We start from the raw sequence: 18771 nt of genomic DNA on the forward strand, positions 1-18771 counted from the left end.
TAATTGTGTGTTCTGCTGGGACATTTGGGGCGTGGGCATGCCTCTGCATCATATTTTGACATGTGCATGAAGGGTTAGCCCACCTTAGTCCTGAGCATGTGCCCGGGTATGAAGGAAAGCCACGATCTGTGGAGCTCTGATGTCATCGTTCAACATGTTAAATCGTGTTTATTCGATCATTTTATTTGAAGTTCAGGAGGGATTCACCCCGTACTCATACATTATACATCTTTAAATGCCTGCTTGTCACACTCCGATCTGCACGGCAACATTGCTAAGCTCTATGCTGAGCTTCCAGTTGCCGATGCCATGAACTCCACCTCCTTGCATCCGTCATCTTACATCACGGTTTCCTACACCCTGTAGCTGCCATTCTCCCCAGTGTTGAACCCATTCTGCATCCTTGCCGTGCCTTCGCATGCATATGAAATTAAGTGACATCCCATTCTTAATCCACAGGGTTTAATACTATGTTGGCCCTTTTCAGGATTTCTAATAATTGCATCTCTTCTCGGGGAGGTTTTCCACAAAGTTTAGGAATATTTATGGGAATTTGTGACCCATCTTCCAGAAGAACATTTGTGAGACAGACACTGATGGTGGTCTCACAGTCTCCCCTCTAATTCATCCCAAAGGTGTCCTATCAGGTTGAGGTCAGGACTCAGTGCAGGCCAGTCAAGTTCTTCTACACCAAACTCTCTCATTCATGTCTTTGTGGACCTTGCATTGTGCAGTGGTGTGCATTCATGCTGGAACAGGAAAGGGCGTTCCCCAAACTGTTCCCAAAATGCTGAGAGCATGAAATTGTCCTAAATGTCTCGGTATGCTGAAGCATTAAGATCCAACTTCTGAAAAACAGCCCACGACATAATCATACAAACACCTCTAAACTTGATACTCGGCCCATTACAGTCAGACCATGCTGGATCATGTCCTCACAGTACCTCGCTGAATGAGGCTGTTGTACCATCATGGTTCCAGACTGGTACCACCACCAGTGCCTTTGAAAAAACACACACACACTGACATGTCTTAATGATTAGCACCTTGTAGCATTCACTCTCATCATGATGAAGTGCTCTGAGAGGCTGGTATAGGACCTCCAGCTTGTTTACCACCAAAACACTGAGGCTACTTGACTTTCCTCTCCAACGGGGTGAGAGCCAGCGTGTCCCCTCACTGAGCAGCTGGTCCCCTCAGGGCTGTGTCCACAGGCGGTCTCACCTGGTTCCTTGAAACTGCATCCCTTGCAAAGAGAGAATAGCAGTGTTTGTACTCCTGTGTGGGATAAGGAAAGCACACATCTGCCCTCCCATCCTCATCACTTTCTAGAGAGGCAGCATGTTGAGCAGCTGCATCTCTGTGTGGTTTGGTCAGTGCAAAGCTTTGGAGGGAATGATGAGTGCAGTGGAGAAGATCAGTGCTTGCTCCAACGTGGAGGTTTTATTGCAGTGGTGCAAAGCTAAAGCATTAAGCATTAAAAAGTCCCTTTAAATTTTAAATGTTCCCTAACAGATGAAGCTCTAATCCTAACAAACTTTAATTGAATAAATATTCATCTGTAACCCGACAGGTGAAAACAAAAACTAAAAGTATGAATGTAAATCAGTGACGTTGGTTAGGGTGAGCAACTGGTTTTGTGTAACTGCAATGGAAACGTTTAAGCTTGAGCTTTTAGACATTTTCAGTTTCAAAATGTTTCTGACAGCTTGAAATGTGAAACCTATCAAATTTGTTATGATCTAATAATAAATCCCTGATGTCGAGCGATTGATATTTCTGATTGCTTACAGAAGTCCAATATAAAATAACATCTGAGATTTTCTTAGAGACGTAAACTTCTGCAGATGAATAATTCCTGTTATGTGCTTTGACATCGAATGTCTGAATGAGGAAAATGAAACATGAGTCGGGGTAAGAAAAGCAGCCTGTGGGCCGGTTAGCTCCACATCATAGTAGCTAAAGGTTTAGGTTAGCCCTCACTCTGGAAATAAAAAACTTCTCATCTCAGGATTAACAAACTCCTTAAATCCCTGTGCAAACATCCGATGGATGCAGTACAACAGGCCCAGTCCACAGAGGCCACCTCTCAGGAGTCGAAGGATCCATTACCCCAACTGCTGTTTTGATGACGCAAGGATCCTGTCATGCAGGTGGTTTTAATGTTTTGGCTGGGTCTAAAGAGTGTCACATTACATAATGCACACTTTAACACTGTGGGTCTTAAATATAAATGAGGGCAGAAAAGCAGTGGATTTAAACTTGAACGTGTCATCCTCGGTCCCTGGACTTTATTGTGGTCCCTATTTTTATCGCAGCGTGTGTTGTTGTCAACCACACGTACACAGTGTTTGGTTGTGTTTTTCACATTGTCTCCGATCGTGTGGTGCAGAGGTTGTCTAAAGCTGTTGTGTTACCCTTGTGTGGACGTAGCCCAAGAGAGAATTTAACGTCAAAACCAAGTAAAAGCTGGTTGGAGCTCATATCCAGCCCTCGAGAAAACGATGCTGAGACAGTCCAGCACTGTGCACACGGGGCACAGGTGTGGCTACAACTCTGAAACAATGTGAGTACTTCAGAATAAACCAGGCGCTGCACAGAGTACACAGAGTTCATGAGGGTCATTGCAAAATAAATCTACTCCCTGTGGGAGCCTTGTGGTGAACAAGGCTGTGTAAAATGTGAGTCATTGTTCTTTAACTCAGCAGTGTTAAATAAAACACCTCGTGCTAAACATGGACACATTGTTTGCCTGTGGGGTGGGTGTGTGCATTTGAATACACTCTTATAGTCCTATGCAAATCGGAACATTTAAGTGTTAACCTTGGCAATCGCGGTGTTTACTCTAGTTACCATGAGCCAGGTGCGGTGGCCATTTATCACTGCAGAATTACAGCTGCACCATCTGCACCGACCTCCGCGTGCAGCGTCACTCACGGACTCTCTCATTCACGCCACAGCGACACAGTGCAGCGAATCACACCGGAGGAGCTGCAGAAGGCAGCAAAAACAACGAGCCGACAGAAATAACAGCTGTAAAGGTGTACAGAGCCCGGCGACAGCGCATTGCTCGGGATTATAGTATTTTCTTCTGGTGACAATGCAACACAACCCATGTTTCCATAGCATTTACATGAATGTTTAGACTGGCAAATTCCCTGTAGACGCTGAGCAGGTGGAGAAGATGTCATTGTTCCTACAAGTCACCAAATAAACAGCTTTTCTTGAATAAAGAGAAATGAATAAGAAACAACGTCTTAAAAGAACAGCAATGACATGAATGGTTCATTAATGGACCAATGTGGGGGTTTTTTCAAATCCAGCAAAAACTAGTGTCTTAAATGTTGTGAAAGAAGCTTGTTTTTGTCTCAGGATTCACCTTTCTGAACATGTGCTGCTCAAAGATTTACAACTATTTGAATAAACTTGCAAATGTGGCTATCAGCTGGATTTGAAGTGACTGAATTTGCCTTTCTCCTTGATCCTTGCGTCAATGTTTCAAAATGACTCCAGAGAACACGAGTCAAACTTTCACATTGCTTCGACTTGCAAATTCATTCTGTGGAAACAATTAGTCCTGAGGCGAACAGAACAAAGACGGTGAAAAATTGTTGTACACGAAGCGAAGGCGTGCGGCGCGCTCGCTCCCTCTGTGCAGGCTGAAGAGGGGCTGATTGTTTTATGGGCCCAGGGGAGAAGCTCTGTTTGCTTTCGGGCACACGTTAACAGTTCATTTGTTTTTCTAGAGCTCCAAATGTCAGTTTGTGGTGCATCGTTTTCCCTAATGTGAGCAGGGTGACCTGTGCAGCAAGTACAGGTGCCAGCTGGAGAAATAATTGGTTCCTACCCTCAGGAGGCAACAGCTTGCACTACAATGCATCATTGTTGGGCTGTAGTGGACACAGTCTGCAGATTTAAATATGTAATGATCGGCTGCTTAAACGGCACAAATTATTTCAGTGACACTACACAGCTGTGTGTTGTTTCTCATTCCCCACATATCGAGTACTGTGTCGTGGTTTACTTTGCTGGACGGTATTCGGCTCTTCTTTTCAGTTTGTTTTTTAGAAGAACACGTTTAAAGTTGTCCTGCTTACCACTGCCTTGCAGTTTTACTTTGTATTAAGTGAAATCAACAGGAAACAGGAAAAGTTTTGACCAGCTTAATTTCTGATGCCGTCTTTTTCTAGATATCCAGAGAATCGTCCATCCTACCCGTCTCTTGTTCTGTCTCCCGTTGCCCCGTCGTGGTCAATGCCTGGCCCTCTCCGAGCTCGGCTCTACTGGACGGTTCGTCCTGTTAAAGGGAGTTTTTCTTCCCACTGTCGCCGAGCGCTTGCTCATAGGGGGTCGTATCATTGTTGGGGTATACTGTTGTGAATTGGTGCTATGTGAATAAACCTGAGATAAATAAGGCAACAAGTGAAGTTTCAGCTTTTTGGCAGAATCTTGATGCTAACTTTACAGCCTCGTTTCAGTTGGTCCATCCAGGCAAAAGCAGCTTTGCTGAATGGGAAAAATGCACAGATGTGGACAGATGATAAACTACGTGTGTGTGTGATTATCATCGTTCTTCCCCAGTGTTCCTTCTGTCTCTGCGTTTAGTTGATATCTTTTTCCTGTTTTACTTTGACTGTTAGCGTTGTCTTCCTTTGAGTTTCACTTCTACCCTCGCGACTGTGTTGACAAACAAAGGTTTGTCTCGCCTCAGACCTCACAGTCCCCACTGAGCCTTCAGTGTGGACGCAATCATCACGAGCATGTTTAAACTGTTGTTTAGTTTAAATTTATTTCCTCACAGGGTTCAAAGTATAAATACACACCCAAATATATACATACACTCCCACTAATATTGGTTAAATGGTACTTTAGCACTTTGATCAGATACTGATGGTAATTCTGGATGAAGACTTGACTCCAACTGGAATTATTCATTTAAATTGGATGGTTTGTCGACATGGACTCGGCATTTAAGTTTTCAGTAGGGTTGAGGTCAGGAAAGATCATTCCAGAAGCTTAATGTGAGCCCGCTTTATTTATTCCAATAAATAAAGCAGTTCTGACATGTGTTTGAGATCATTGTCCTGCTGGAACATCCAGTTGTGTCCAAGTTTCAACGTCTGTTGATCAGAGGAGAAAAGTTTGGAGATTATTCTCTTTCTTCATTATACTGTCCATTTTTTGCACTGGCAGCAAACCAGCCCCCGTCATAAATTCAAACTTGTGTGTCAGAAGAAAAACTCAAAGAAATCACTAAAGGCCCAAAATTTGTCTGACATTGACACTCATCGTGAGCGTATGTGAGCTGCAGTGATGTCCTTCCACTTATTTCCTGTTCACGGTTGTTTCCAGTGTCGTCTGTAAAACGTTGATTCCTGCAGGATAATGTGAGGTTTGAATTTCACATCCTGTTAGGCACAAGTGGAACATCTCACCACCATGAACGCTCAGACATGCCACTGCACACTGGAAATGTCATATATTTTATTTTATTGTGATATCTCGAAAAAGAAAATAATGCTGGGGTTTCCTTGTCTTGCACCTCCGTTTATAAGGACTGAGAACCCTGCGCTATTGTCAGGGCGGATTCTTTACGTGGATACATCTTTGCAGCCTTTTTTGTCACTGGTACTGCAAAACTATCATAATTGTGTGTGTGTGTGTGTGTGTGTGTGTGTGTGTGTGTGTGTGTGTGTGTGTGTGTGTGTGTGTGTGTGTGTGTGTGCAGGACTTTCCCAGCCTCCTTAAGCTATGAACCGCCAGCATGTTGCCCCCATTGGCCCCCGGGCCTGTCAGCTTCGACAACATGGTAATTAAGTGGGAGCTACTTGTCAAAAGCTGCAAGGCTACACATTTCTTATTGGATTACAAGGTGGTGGGAAGGAATGCAGGAACTGGCCGGCGTTCCTCTCCCTGCTGCTGGTACAGGAGGAGGGAAAAAACATGGGTGGAATGAATAGAGAGCCTACCCTTCCCTTCACGCCCGCTGATCGCTAATGCAAAATAAGGCATGTGCCATTTATTTCAAGAGTCAAAATAACCCACCGTGTGATTTTTCTGGGAATGTGTGGGTGTGTGGGAGGGTTGAGTTTGTGGTGCTTAATAGATTCTTAATGTGCAAAAGATTATCAGATGGGCTAAGAGTTGCTGCCGTGACAATGGCAACAGTGGGACGGATGGCTTGGTTTAACACCTGGAGAAGGGTTCGCCGGTGTGTGCTTGTGTGTGGGTGTGTGTGTGTCTGTCATGGATTGAGCCGACGCAGGCGGTGATAAAGCAATAAACCCGGCGCACAGTCACTGACAGGGCAGCCAAATGCTATATGGGCAGCAGAGGAGAAGAATGGAGCTGTTGTATCATAGCAGGGGAACTCCGTACAACACCATCCCTCCGTTTTATTTTCACCTTTTGGACTTTTGTTTCAATATTTCTGACTCACTGCTACAGTCCAGGCTGCTGTCATGGTCTCTAGTTTACACACACAAATCCAGCCTATCAGATGCGTCTCTGCCCCCATACTGGCAACCGCACAACATAATGACTTCAGAATAAGGACACCATCTGCATTTTCTATAAGCCTTTTTTACTGTATAGAGGTGCAGCAAAACTGCACCAAAAGCATAATTAATTTGGTGGGTGCATTGTTAAATTATCAGCTACCATTAATAAGCTTTGATAATGAGCTGCATTTATAAACTGTGCAGGTGCAAAATTAGCATATTCAGTGCAAAGTAAAGCATGAAAAAAGCTGTTTGCACAATGAAGTGCTCAGGAAGTTTTCACATAATTACAAATGTGCAAAAGGCACCAACAAACTGTGCAAAGAGTTTCCTGTTTATTTCTGCTGGACATCCTAACATGGTCGTCTGTGGGGACTGAGGGACTGAGATTTCCTCTTGATGGAAACCAAATGCTCCCAACTAAAACTACAGAGACACACCCTTTTAAAAAAAAGTATCCTCACATTAGCTCAGTGTGGTCATTTGGGTTTTTGTGAATCCCCAAAATTAAACAACAGTCAGCAAAGGAGAACATTATTGTCAGAGAAAATATACTTCATCATGCTTTAGTCAGAGCGGCGATGCTTAGTTTTTTATACATATACCTGAATGTGAGTAATGAATGTGTGAGCACTGAAGTGCAGCCATATGTTTAACGTGGACATTCGACTGTATGAGCAACAAATGCATTCAGTGACCTCTGCTCTGCTGTTTGCCTTGAAACAAGAGCCATGAAAGACTGAATTCCCAGAGGTGTGTGTGTGTGTGTGTGTGTGTGTGTGTGTGTGTGTGTGTGTGTGTGTGTGTGTGTGTCTGTTCATGCTGTGATGAAGGAGAGAGACTGAAGTCTCTAAATGGTAAACGACACCTGTGTACGCCAAACAAAATGCTACTGTGTGAACTACAACTGCTGATAAGGGGGAGGGTGGAGGGGTGAGGGGCGCCGGGAGGGGACCCCAGGGGAGCGACTTAACAAACCAGTTCTCTCTGCTGACATGCTAAATCGCACACTTTGGGAATGAGACTGTGAGGACTTCAGCAGATACTTATCAGTGGCGGTTAGTGCAGACAAACACTGTCACCTTCTGCAGAGCACACACACACACACACACACACACATTGATAAGTCATAGATAAAACACTGTCTTCATTGTGCTCTGAGTACATATCAGATTTGATACTTTGGGGCTATAGATGGAGTATGTTTAATCTGTAAAAGGCTGTGTAAACAACACTGAATTCAGTTGAATTCAGAATGAAAACACAGCCTGATACAGTCAACATCTTTAAAACGTTAAGCTCTCATATTCAGTTACACTTTGTAAACCATGTTTAATCCACAACACCCTTCTTACAGCGTCTCAGTGAACTATGCACAGCATGAATCAATGTATAAGAAGATGGCTGCAGCCACGTCCAGACGAAGCTGCGCTGTGAATCCTTGAGTTAAACCTCTTTGACAAATAAACGGGGACTTTAACAGAGAAACTGAGGACACTGCATGAAATATGGTGGCAGCCACAACGTAAGCTTGCCCTGAATCGTACACTGCTTCATCCTGCTTTTTAACTCTAACAGGGATGTTGCAAAATGATTGTGATATTATGTTCAATAATACTTAGAACTAGCAACGGATACCATAAACTCCCGAGAAAGTGTTTGCTGAGTAAACAGTAGAGAAACAGGTGCACACAACCAACCACAGGTGAAAACAATCTGTGAATGAGGACAGGACAGACGGGGAAACTAACACGAGACGCTAAAAGACACTAGTGCTGACAGGTATGGCGTTATTTTTGTGCCACTATTCTGAGCGCACGTAAAAATAATTTGAGCGCATGTAATAAAAGTTTGCAGGTGCAGGTGTTGCATTTTGAAATGTGAAATTTATTTTGAGCGAAGAAAAGCTCAATTTGAGTGAACAAAATTCATTGCTGCGTGCAAAAACTGTATTTCAGTGTTTGCTGTTATCCACACACACACACACACACACAGCAGCCCCTCTCGCTCAGTTTTTACATTTGCGCTCGCTCCCAATGTGTCGCTCTCAACATTTCTGCCCGTGCGCGTTCAACTCTTTCTCTACACAGTTATATTTGTGCCACAAAACCAGCCAATCACAGACTTGGATGCAAAAAAATCTGATTGGCTGTTTTGGTCTCCAATCAGCTCGAAATGACGAAATGCAATATCCCAGAATGCATTTGGTCCAAAACTCAAACGAGGCAGTGGCGGAGTTTGAAATATTCCTCTGTCTGGGTCATAAAATAAACTTTTAAGATATTTTCATGCGAGAATGTTTCTGTGTAAACTTCAAATACCTGCTCGATTTATCAACACATCACATATTTGCATAAGTGCTCTAACGTATTCGGAGGTGCGTACTTGTGTTCTCGTGTACTCGTGATACGTCATCAGTCGGAGACCAAGTACTGTTCCAATTCAAAGTACGCATCAAGCCGAGAACACGAAAAATTCCCGATGTGTTCTCGCTCCGCCTTTTTTTATCGAGCATGCATCTTTGGTGACGTGTGTGGACTTGGTACAGCTAAATATCCCAGAATGCATTTCGTCCAAAACTCAAACGCGGCAATGGCGGACGAGCGCGGCTAAAAACTTTTAAATATTTCTCTTTCTGGGTCACAAAATAAACTTCTAAGATATTTTCAAGCTAGAATGTAGCTGTGTAAATATTCAAATATTTGTTCAGTTCTCTTCCAAACCCCAGCAGCTGTCTATTGTAATTTTTGAGTGTCCACTAAAATCAAAATAAAAGCGTTCTAACATCTTACCTGCTTGTTTTTATTAAGGCATACATGTACACTATACGGACTCGCGTACTTGAGAATTGAGAAAGGGGCCAAGTTAACCATAAAAACCCTGAAAACCATCAATTTCACACCCGAGCCTTAACTCTCGCGGCCCGGTACCATCTAAGTTTAAAAGTAGGAGCCAAATCGTCCTCACAATGCAGATATGTCCACATCACCAAGGTCCCCAAGAAGGTGAGTAAACATACCCACACACACATATTCGTTTTCATATCTTAGTGAGGACATCTCATTGACATAATGCTTTCCCTGGCTGCTCAGCCTAAACACAACCTAACCGTACTCCTGACATTAAAACCACATTTTGAGTCTCAAAAATGCCTCAAACGCGTGGACACAAGCATTTTGTCCCCATAAGTGAATGTTGGTCCCCACAAGTATAGTAACATGCAGGTTGTCTGTCCTCACAAAGATGTCTTAACATGTACACACACACACACACAGAGTGAAAAACAAAGTGCAACCGCAAGCTACTTAAAGTGATGTAAGTCGTCATCGGTGACACAAAATGTCATCGTCTGGCCAAATCCAATTACAGCAGCAACGAGGAAGCTGTTCAAGACAATCACACGCCCACAGTCTCTGCTTTACGTGAGACGTCTCAGCAGGCTTAAAGAAGAGAAAATGCTGGAAAAAATGCTTCTTTTTATCAGGCGAGCGGTTTCGCTGCAGATTCATGCCGATGAAACGTCCGTGCCAGAAACAAGAGATTAGTGACTTTTTTTAACCTCCTGTCTTGTTCATTATTGCACGGATCAGAGTTCTGCTGCTCATGTGAAACCCGTGTTTGGAGCTTCCTTTCAACACACACACTCACACACACACACACACACACACACACACACACACACACACACACACACACACACACACGCTGAGAGGCTGTAAGTGGAAAGGAATGAGTGGAGAAATGCATCATGAACGGATGAGATGATGCTGCTCGCAGATTTATGAGCCGATATCGTGTTTCAGCCCCTGAAGAGCATATTTAGTCTACATCCACTCTGTCACATCCACACCTCATTTATGTGGTTTACTTGTGAAATTTGTCTTTGTGCAAAACTCTAGTGATAAAAACATTCCTGGGATTTTCTTTTTCTTAGTTTTTCACTGAGGCTCTGCAGGAGTGATGGGATATTGTCCGCTACATTCATTTGAAACATATTTTAGTTGTCGCAGAGTTACTGTAAAAACTTAATGACCCTGCAAACGACTAAAGTGCAAAGGTCAAGGAAACAGGTTTTTAACCACGTTATGGAAAAGTAAGGTTAAAATGTCTGCAGGACGAGTCTGTAACTCTAGTTCCCTTTTCTTAAAGAAGCCCTGATTATAGTCGAGGAACAGCTCGTCTGAATTTATGCTTTTAATGGGCACGAAACAAACGAGGTGTTACAAAATGAAGTATTAAGTCTAAGCCCAAATATTAAATTATTAATAGTGCAACATGAAAAAAATGATTAAAAAAACATTAGGGTTGTGTGTGTTTCCGTCAGAGGACTGAAGTTCCTCGTGTTTCTGCGTCCGGCCACAGTCGTTCATCGCTCGGTGCAGACTAACTTCTGACCTAAACAACAACCCGCTCGCACTTCCAGCCGTCACAACTCGAGTATGAAATGACATCGGACACTTTTTATGGAAGTTCAGTCTTATAAAGTTTATTGACGTGAGGGAAACATCGACATCGTGTTTAAATACTCGACACAAATAAAGTTATTCAAACATGCGCGTGTAAAATATTATACACTGTACATAAATATTACACTGAAAAAACAATCATTTCAAACTGGTCTATTTTCCGATGCAGTGCTCACGTTTACATTTGACCCCGAAACCACAACTGCAGCTGATCTCTGGCTGAGACAAGCCTCGTGTTTATAGTGCAACAAAGGACACCTCGTGGATTTTAATGGAATGCTCGACTTATGGCGGGCGTGGGCCGTTTCAGGATGGCCTCCACGGAGAAGGACAGAGACTCGCTGGGCGCCATCTTGGTCCCTACAGGCTTCGACAGAAAGTCTTTGGCGTACCTGTCTGCGAGTTTTACCGCCTGAAAGTCTTTGGCAGAGCTCTCCCTGTACTTGCGGGCCGCCTCCTCTAACAGCTCCTTGCAGTACGGAGCTCTGAGCTCTGGCCCGGACCCGCCGCTGGCTTTTTCACTCAGCGAGTGCTGGATGAGGGAGTGAAAGGAGTTGAGTTTCATGGAAGGCTTAGCACTGTCCTTGCTTAACTTGCTGAGGACTTGGCTGGAGTTTTGGGAATGAGGGTGGTTGGGGAAAGATTGTCCAAAGCTCCTCTTAGGAGGAGAGAAGGCCGAGCACTCCCTCTGCTCCCCCTGGGTGACAGCAGGAGGTTTGGGGTCGGGCCTCTGAGGGTCTGATAAGTCCTGCAGAGCAGCGGCTCGGGATCCCTCCAATTTAGCAGCGAGCGCGGCCTCCTGCTCTGGCGGCTGACTCTCAGCGGGCATCGCTTTGGGCTCCCACACAGCACCGGGCTTCATGTTCTGCACCGCCGTGGCGTTAAACAGGCACTGCTGGTACAGAAGAGCGTCTCCCAGGTTGGCTGCGCCGCGGGGCCACATCACGAAGCCACCTCGCGACGGCTGCAGCGGGTAATGGCGGTAGGTGGTCGCCACGCTGACGTTGGAGGAGATGAGCTCGACGTTCCCAGGGGTCGAGGGGTACTGCATGCCCAGATCCAGGCAGTTAGGGGAGAGGAAGCTGCACAGCTCTTTGGGCTGCGGCTCGACCGGAGCTGCCGGCGAGTAGGCCGTCTTGTAGGAGTTGTACTCAGACGAGTGGTGGACCAAGCCGTTGGGGAAGAGGAGAGAGCCTGGAGCCCCCTGGTTGTTCTCCATCAGCTCTCGTTCTTTGTACTCCCGCTCCAGCATGATGGTTTCCAGCTCCTTGTCTGCAAAAGCCCTTCTCTTCCTCATGCGGTCGCTCAGCGGAGGGGGAAGAGACGGGTTGGCTGCCAGGAACGGATCAGACTGCACCGGGCGATATCCTGTCATCGAAAATCAAACATTTACTTCAACTTTTATGACATCGAGTGTGTTTGGAATTATATTACGACACCCAACATAGATAATAATCTAATTAGCTATTTATACTTTGTAATGCTGCTAAACGAGTTAGTGTATCACGTGCCAGAGTTTTACTGCTTACAGATGTTAGCACGTCCTTATTGCCCTGTTGGTGTTAAAGGAAAAAGAAATGTAAGCCCCGCTTCGAGCGAAGGAGAGGCAGAAGAGGAGCTTTTCTTTTTGTCTGAGCCGTACCTTCGAGGATGCTTTTGGCGAGCATGGTGGACGGTCGGATGTGTCGCTGATATATCGTCCTCCTCTCTGCAGGAATTGGTTTCCCGGATATGCCTTTCTTATCCTGAGAAATTAGAGAAACAAAAGAAAAATATTTAAAAGACGCTGACAGAGTGTTCACCTTAATCCTTGTTAAAATAACTGATTTTTCACAGCTGAGGTCCAAGTCCCATGTATGTTTGGATAATAAAAACCAGCCTCTTAATAATAATCCAGTTAAAATATGGGCAGCGACACACATTTCTCGTGTTATTACAGCCTTGAAAAGGCCTCGAAACAACCCTAAACAGGACGGAGACGCAGGCCTAACAAGTCAATCTAACATTTAACACATTTAGTTTTTATTTTTTTGCAGTAATAGAAATGAGAGAAAGTGTTTGTTAAAGATATAAACTTGGACATTTAACAGGAGCTCAGCTGATGACACAAACTGGGAAACATTCATCTGGTCTCATCTTTAAAATGCTGGCGCCGTAACAGTTTCGCTCTTTTACAGAAATATGCGCAGATTTTTCACACACACATGGAACAGCTGTGATTTTGTGTTTTTATTCAAATTCTCTTCCTAAGCCTTTATTTGGGGGAAAAACAAAATATTCCTCATTTGCTGAATGAACCTCGAAAACCTCCAACGGCTCCTCGGATGTGCCTTTATATTCGTGTTTGTTCAGTGAAGCTAACAAAGCGATATAAAGTGCACGCTGAGCGACTGCATTCACGCTGAACACTGAGCCTCGGCTTTACTCTGATCAGCTGCAAGCCCGAACACAGAGCCTTTAAAATAACACGGACTGCGCTTCTGAAGGCTTCGGGTTCTTATAAAAACTTTGGAAGAATCAGCGCAGCGATTTTCTTTTTCTTCCACTGTAGCACAAAGGTCAGTGTGCAAATGTGCCGCAGTTATCAAAAACAACACGAAGAAGCGCTCGACTTTCCCACAGACAAAAGCAGAAACTGCCCCGTTTACAAAAGAAGGACTTCAGCACAACAGAAGCTGCGATCACAGAAGCAAGGCCTGATTCACTAACACTGAGGGGTCAAAGGCCACAGGTCACTGTAGCGGCTCCAAGTGCCACAGCTTGCTGTGTGAGGAGATAAATATGTTGAGCTGCCTGATTTCAAACAGTCCTGATCATCTGAACTTTCCGCTGAAAACCCTGAGCTGCAGGGCAGCAGTGATCCAGGCTCAGACTTCCAAGCAAGCAGCTGATTAACCGGAGACGCTTCATCACACACGTGAGTCCTTCCTGCGTTATTAGCGCGAAGCACCTGAACGCATCAGCACAGCACCTCCACCACACACCACCCTCAGTCTCACCTCCGTGGCCTGCTGCCTCCTCAGGGCCACCTGCGCCGCCATCACCCGCTGCCGCTCCACCACCAGCAGGCAGTTGGCGCACTGGCAGTCCCTCCAGCGGCAGAAGCGCTTGTGGCCCTTCAGGCAGGACACCACGCCGTGGTTGCGGCAGCGGGCGCACTTCGGCGTGCGGCTCAGTTTCCTCTGGTCACCCGCGCACATGGGGCCCGCCCTGTCGCGGCTCTTAGTGCCGGGGCAGTCGTCCTCTGAGGCGGCGTGGCCGAGCTGCGGAGAGCCGGGGCGCTCGGAGGAGTCGGCCAGCTCTTCGCTCTCCGTCTCCAGGCTCTCCACGTCGATCTCCAGCTCACACCCGGAGTTCTCTGACATGTCTGCCGGATTTAAAGCCAGTTTGTACCTGGAGACGAATACGAGTTATTAGATTAGATCAGGTGAGAGAAACTGGCACTTAAAATATGTAAATATCACCAGCTTGTCAGACTTAACACACCAAATATTCCCATTTCCTCATCTGGACAGTTTCATGAATTATCCCAAACTTTCAGGTCTGTCATTTCTTATTTAAAAAATAATAAAATAAAAATATTTTAGTCTAGTAAGTAGATTATCTACAAGAATAAAAAGATAATAATAAATCTGTTGTTCGTTTTTTTTTTAAATTTAAAACAGTTTGAAGTTTTTCAGAAGGCTGAACATTTATTTTTATTTACAGCTGTGAAATATTTTAACACAGCAGTTTGTAATCAGAGAAAGTGAGGCCTTAATAAAACCAGAACTAGTAAAACTCCAACAGTCTGCTGGATCTCAGAGGAGTTTGTCACATAACCCGGGATATTTGGGTCACGCTGGCTCACAGAGTTTAATTAAACCGGTTTAATTAATCTGCGTCTGAGCGACTGAGCCGAGAAACACTTTTAAAAAACGGAATGAATTTTACCTTCAGGAGTCCAGCAGGGCGGGGCAACGTCGTTAACACCGTGATGAACGCCACACTCACACACACACGGTCCAGACTCAAGCTTGTAATTAGCCGTTAATTGAGCGGATAAACGCAGACGCGCCGGGGACGCGTCCAACTTTCCTCTGACTCGGACACAAGGAGCCACACCGCTATGAACCGAAGCAGGCTGCCCTCTGATTGGCTCATTTACAAACACGCAAAGAGCCAATAGGAGCAGGAGCAGTTATGCAGGGGGCGGGCGGAGCGTCGGCCACAAGCACCGCGCGCCCTGCGGTTACTTCAGGAGGTCACTTTCCAGGAAAGACAGGCCGAAAGTGGGAAGATGTGAAAAAGAGAAAGTCGTCCAGGAAACCAGCGCAACAGTTTATCACGTCGCATGTCTGCGTTTAATTTCAGGTTCATGTGAGCAGAAACGGAGTTTCAGGCCTGGCTCACTGTCCTCTGCGCGTCATGGAAATCGAGCTTTTTAGTTTTCAGCTGAAAAAACGAACAAATGAAACAGAATTTTCCAAAACTGTAACTTTCAGTGAGCAAATGAGGAAAACTGTCATTTATTGATAAGTAAACCTTTAAAAAGAGAAGATGATATTATAAAGATTGAAAAAAGATTGAACCTGGTGGATTCACTTCCTGACATCATTATTCTGCTGGGCCTCTGCCCACAGACGGGGGTGGGCGGGGCGATACAGGTGTCCTGCGGGTTGTTACAGTCCGTGCAGCTGGCACAGATAACCGGGGAAGATTACCGTGTTTTCACAACAATCACACCTGAGAGAAAAACCCACCGTGTCAGCATGAAGACGAGCCCCACACAAAACAGCAGCTGGAGGATACGGAGGCCCAAATGTGCCTCAGACCAGCAGACGCGTTATATAGAATATCTGAATATTATATTAATACATCTGATTATTATTATTCGCTGCTTTTATTTTGGAAATCCACCCTCATAATTCTCCTTTAATGCTATAAACGGCTGAGATGAAGTCCCGGGTGTCTGAGTGCTCTCTCTCTGGTCCTCAGTGTCTTTTTCACCCGTGACACTAATGACTGAACGTGGGCCTTGCACGCGTGCATCTTTGTTTGCGGGCTGCTGATTGAGAGTCAGCCTCACAAAGACAAAAACACGGACACGTGACATTTATTCATTGTCAACCGACTTTCACGGGAACTGACTGCGGGACAAAGCACACGCGCACACAGGCCTTCACAGTGGACGGCAGCGCTGACTGCTGCGAGTTAATGTCACGCATGTGCTGCATTGAGAAAGAAGGCCGTGGGACTCTGTCCTGCGGGATTTTTTCAAACTAAAAATGTCCACATATTTTTAATTTACTGTCACTGTGCGCATGCGTAATATTAAAAAGAGATTTTCTTAAATGACATTTTTATCTGTTTATAATTCTCATTATCATTAAGATAATATAAGAATTCAATTAATGTGATTTTTCTCCGGTGCAAATTTAAATATAGTTACAGACTGTTATTAGCTCTTTGTTTTCCGTGACGAGTTCAGATCTTTATTTCTTATTTTCACGGAGGACCTGGTCCCGCTTTGTGCTTTTCTGGCACGCGGACTCAAGGTGAGCCGGTGTTGTGCCAAAAAGTGATCGCCTGGCAAAAACTGATGTCCAATGTTTCCGTGTATTTTTTATGTGTAATATCAGTTTTTCAAGTATCTTTACAACTCTGTGTTATTGTACATTATAACCAACCCGCTCCTTTATCCCCACCTAAAATATTTTTACTGAATATCGTAATATTTGCTGCTGTGCTCTTGGCCAACTTACTCTTAAAAACACATTTTTAATGTTAATGAGTTTTTTTTAACTACATAAATAAATGTTATATAAAAGTCGCTGCCAAATGCAGCTTCTACCTTGTTACACGAATGTTGTTTGTGGCTCAAGATGACTTTGTGTCATCCAATTTGACATGTTTCACATATTATAGCCCAACAAGTTACTTATAGCAGTTTAAATACGAGCAATCACTTTTTGGCAAATATTAAAAGTGCCAAAAAGTGTCCGCAGGTGCAGCTTTATTTGCTTCTTCGTCTTAATTTACTGCGGAGGTTACGAGCAGCCCACCCGCGGCTGCTGCTTCCACGCCGGGAATGCTTTGATCCTGAGAGCGGGCCGGAGGGCCGGACAGGCGGGTCGCGCAGAGCCGGACCCTCCAGGAGAAATGTGGACGTCACGGCCTGGAGGTCTTTCAATGACTTTTCAGAGAGGGGTTATTTTTGAACTCTTCGGAGTTCCTTGAAGGAATTATATGGATCCGTGAAATAGTTGTAGGCTTTAAGGAGTTAATCTAAGGGATGTTTGGTGAATTCCCAAGGCCAAGGAATTTCCAGGTTTTAGCTGAACTCCGCATAAGGATTTTCCAGGGACCTTTAATTTGATTTAAGAAATGTAGCTTGTTAAAGGGTCTTTGCAGGGAGTCCTGATTTTGTATTGATTATTTATTAATTCTGATATTTTTCCTTCGTGGAATTTGATCATTTTGCGGGTGTTCGCTTATCTGCTCAGAGGTTGGGGTGTATCAGACAGTTAGGTGAGGACTCTGGGAATCACTGATTGGGTTTTAGGCACTGATGGAATTTCATAAACATTCACGGGTCTGTTGAGTCTTGATTGCTTTAAAAGAAGCTTTGAGAAGAAAATGTAAGTTAATATTAATTTTAGGTGCTTTGCAAACCCCCCTCAACCTTTTTGGGGTGTTGTAAGAGAGATTTGCTCCACTTAGCAATTTCAGAGGTTATTACGAGGAAACCCAGAGATCCTTGAACAAATTCCATGATCACCTCAGGAATCCTGAGATCTTCGATCAGTTTTCCTGGATCCTGGAGTGGTTTTGAAACATTACAGATGTTTCCGGCCTGTGACTTTTTTAGAGTATTTCCTGAAACCAGGAAATCTTAGTTTTTGTTCCCTGAAGATTTTCTGTGGGGATGTTCAGCGGGGTTCCCTGTCCAATGTCACAAATGCGACAATACATCTCCTCAGACAGTATCGCCCCAGTTTGGATGTTCCTGTAAAGAAACCAGTCTGTGATAACCGAGAGTCATTAGTCATCTCATGACTTTTATTCATCTGAACCTTCGAATGGTGTCTCTTTAGTATGATTCCATAAACATTTTAGGAATAGTTTTCCACATTTCGTTGTTGTTTTGTGGGAGTGGCTCCCTGCCTTTGATTTTCCTGCACCAGGTATTTCCCCAAAAACAAACGTAAGAAGACAGAGTTCAGGTCCAACATGACATCATGAAAACAATTTTAAACAGCACAGGAAACAGTTTTCAGAACATTAAAGGCTTTTTTCATTCCCACAGCGTGCACAGACAGTGTGTGTTTATAAAAATCATGTGTTAACTGCATTTGGGCTTTTTGTGGAAACATGCAGGAAGCAGCGATTTTGGCTGATATGACCTTTGCGTGGATGCAGACACACAGTCCTCACATGCTGTCCAGTTTACTTTGGGCCTGATTGAAACAGCAGCATCTCGTTGGAAGCGTCCTGCTGTGCATGCCGTAAAGTGTAACAGGAGCTGTGTATAGACAGAACGAGCAGCGTGGGATCACTGGGGATCCTGCTATGTTAATTAGCCTCTGATGGACCGACAACACATGCAGCTGAATAGAAAACCAGGCGGGGCGACATTTGTCTCTGTCTGAAGGAGGCTGACACCTCGACCTCTCATGGCCAATGTGCAACAAACAGGAGGACGTGTCCTACAGCTGCCTGACAAGCTTCATCCACGCTTTTTACTTTCATCTGCATTTGCTGCACCCAGCCAGTTCCCTGTAACCCGACTGCTGGTCATCATGTGATAATTGGGACATTTTCTC

General features: G+C 44.6%; 1 protein-coding gene across 1 annotated transcript; it reads right to left on the bottom strand.

The window, feature by feature from the left end:
* Nucleotides 1-10948: 10948 nt before the first annotated feature.
* On the bottom strand, nucleotides 10949-15058 carry dmrt2a (doublesex and mab-3 related transcription factor 2a). The gene is made up of 4 exons (XM_080893415.1): nucleotides 14900-15058; nucleotides 13966-14359; nucleotides 12609-12711; nucleotides 10949-12334 (listed from the first exon to the last, which is right to left on the bottom strand). The coding sequence occupies exons 2-4, from the start codon at nucleotides 14329-14331 to the stop codon at nucleotides 11235-11237; spliced, it is 1569 nt and encodes a 522-aa protein (XP_080749541.1). The 5' UTR covers nucleotides 14332-14359; nucleotides 14900-15058; the 3' UTR covers nucleotides 10949-11234.
* Nucleotides 15059-18771: the final 3713 nt, after the last annotated feature.

This window comes from Rhamphochromis sp. 'chilingali' (assembly GCF_963969265.1).
Source record: "Rhamphochromis sp. 'chilingali' genome assembly, chromosome: 10".
Lineage (NCBI taxonomy): Eukaryota > Metazoa > Chordata > Actinopteri > Cichliformes > Cichlidae > Rhamphochromis > Rhamphochromis sp. 'chilingali'.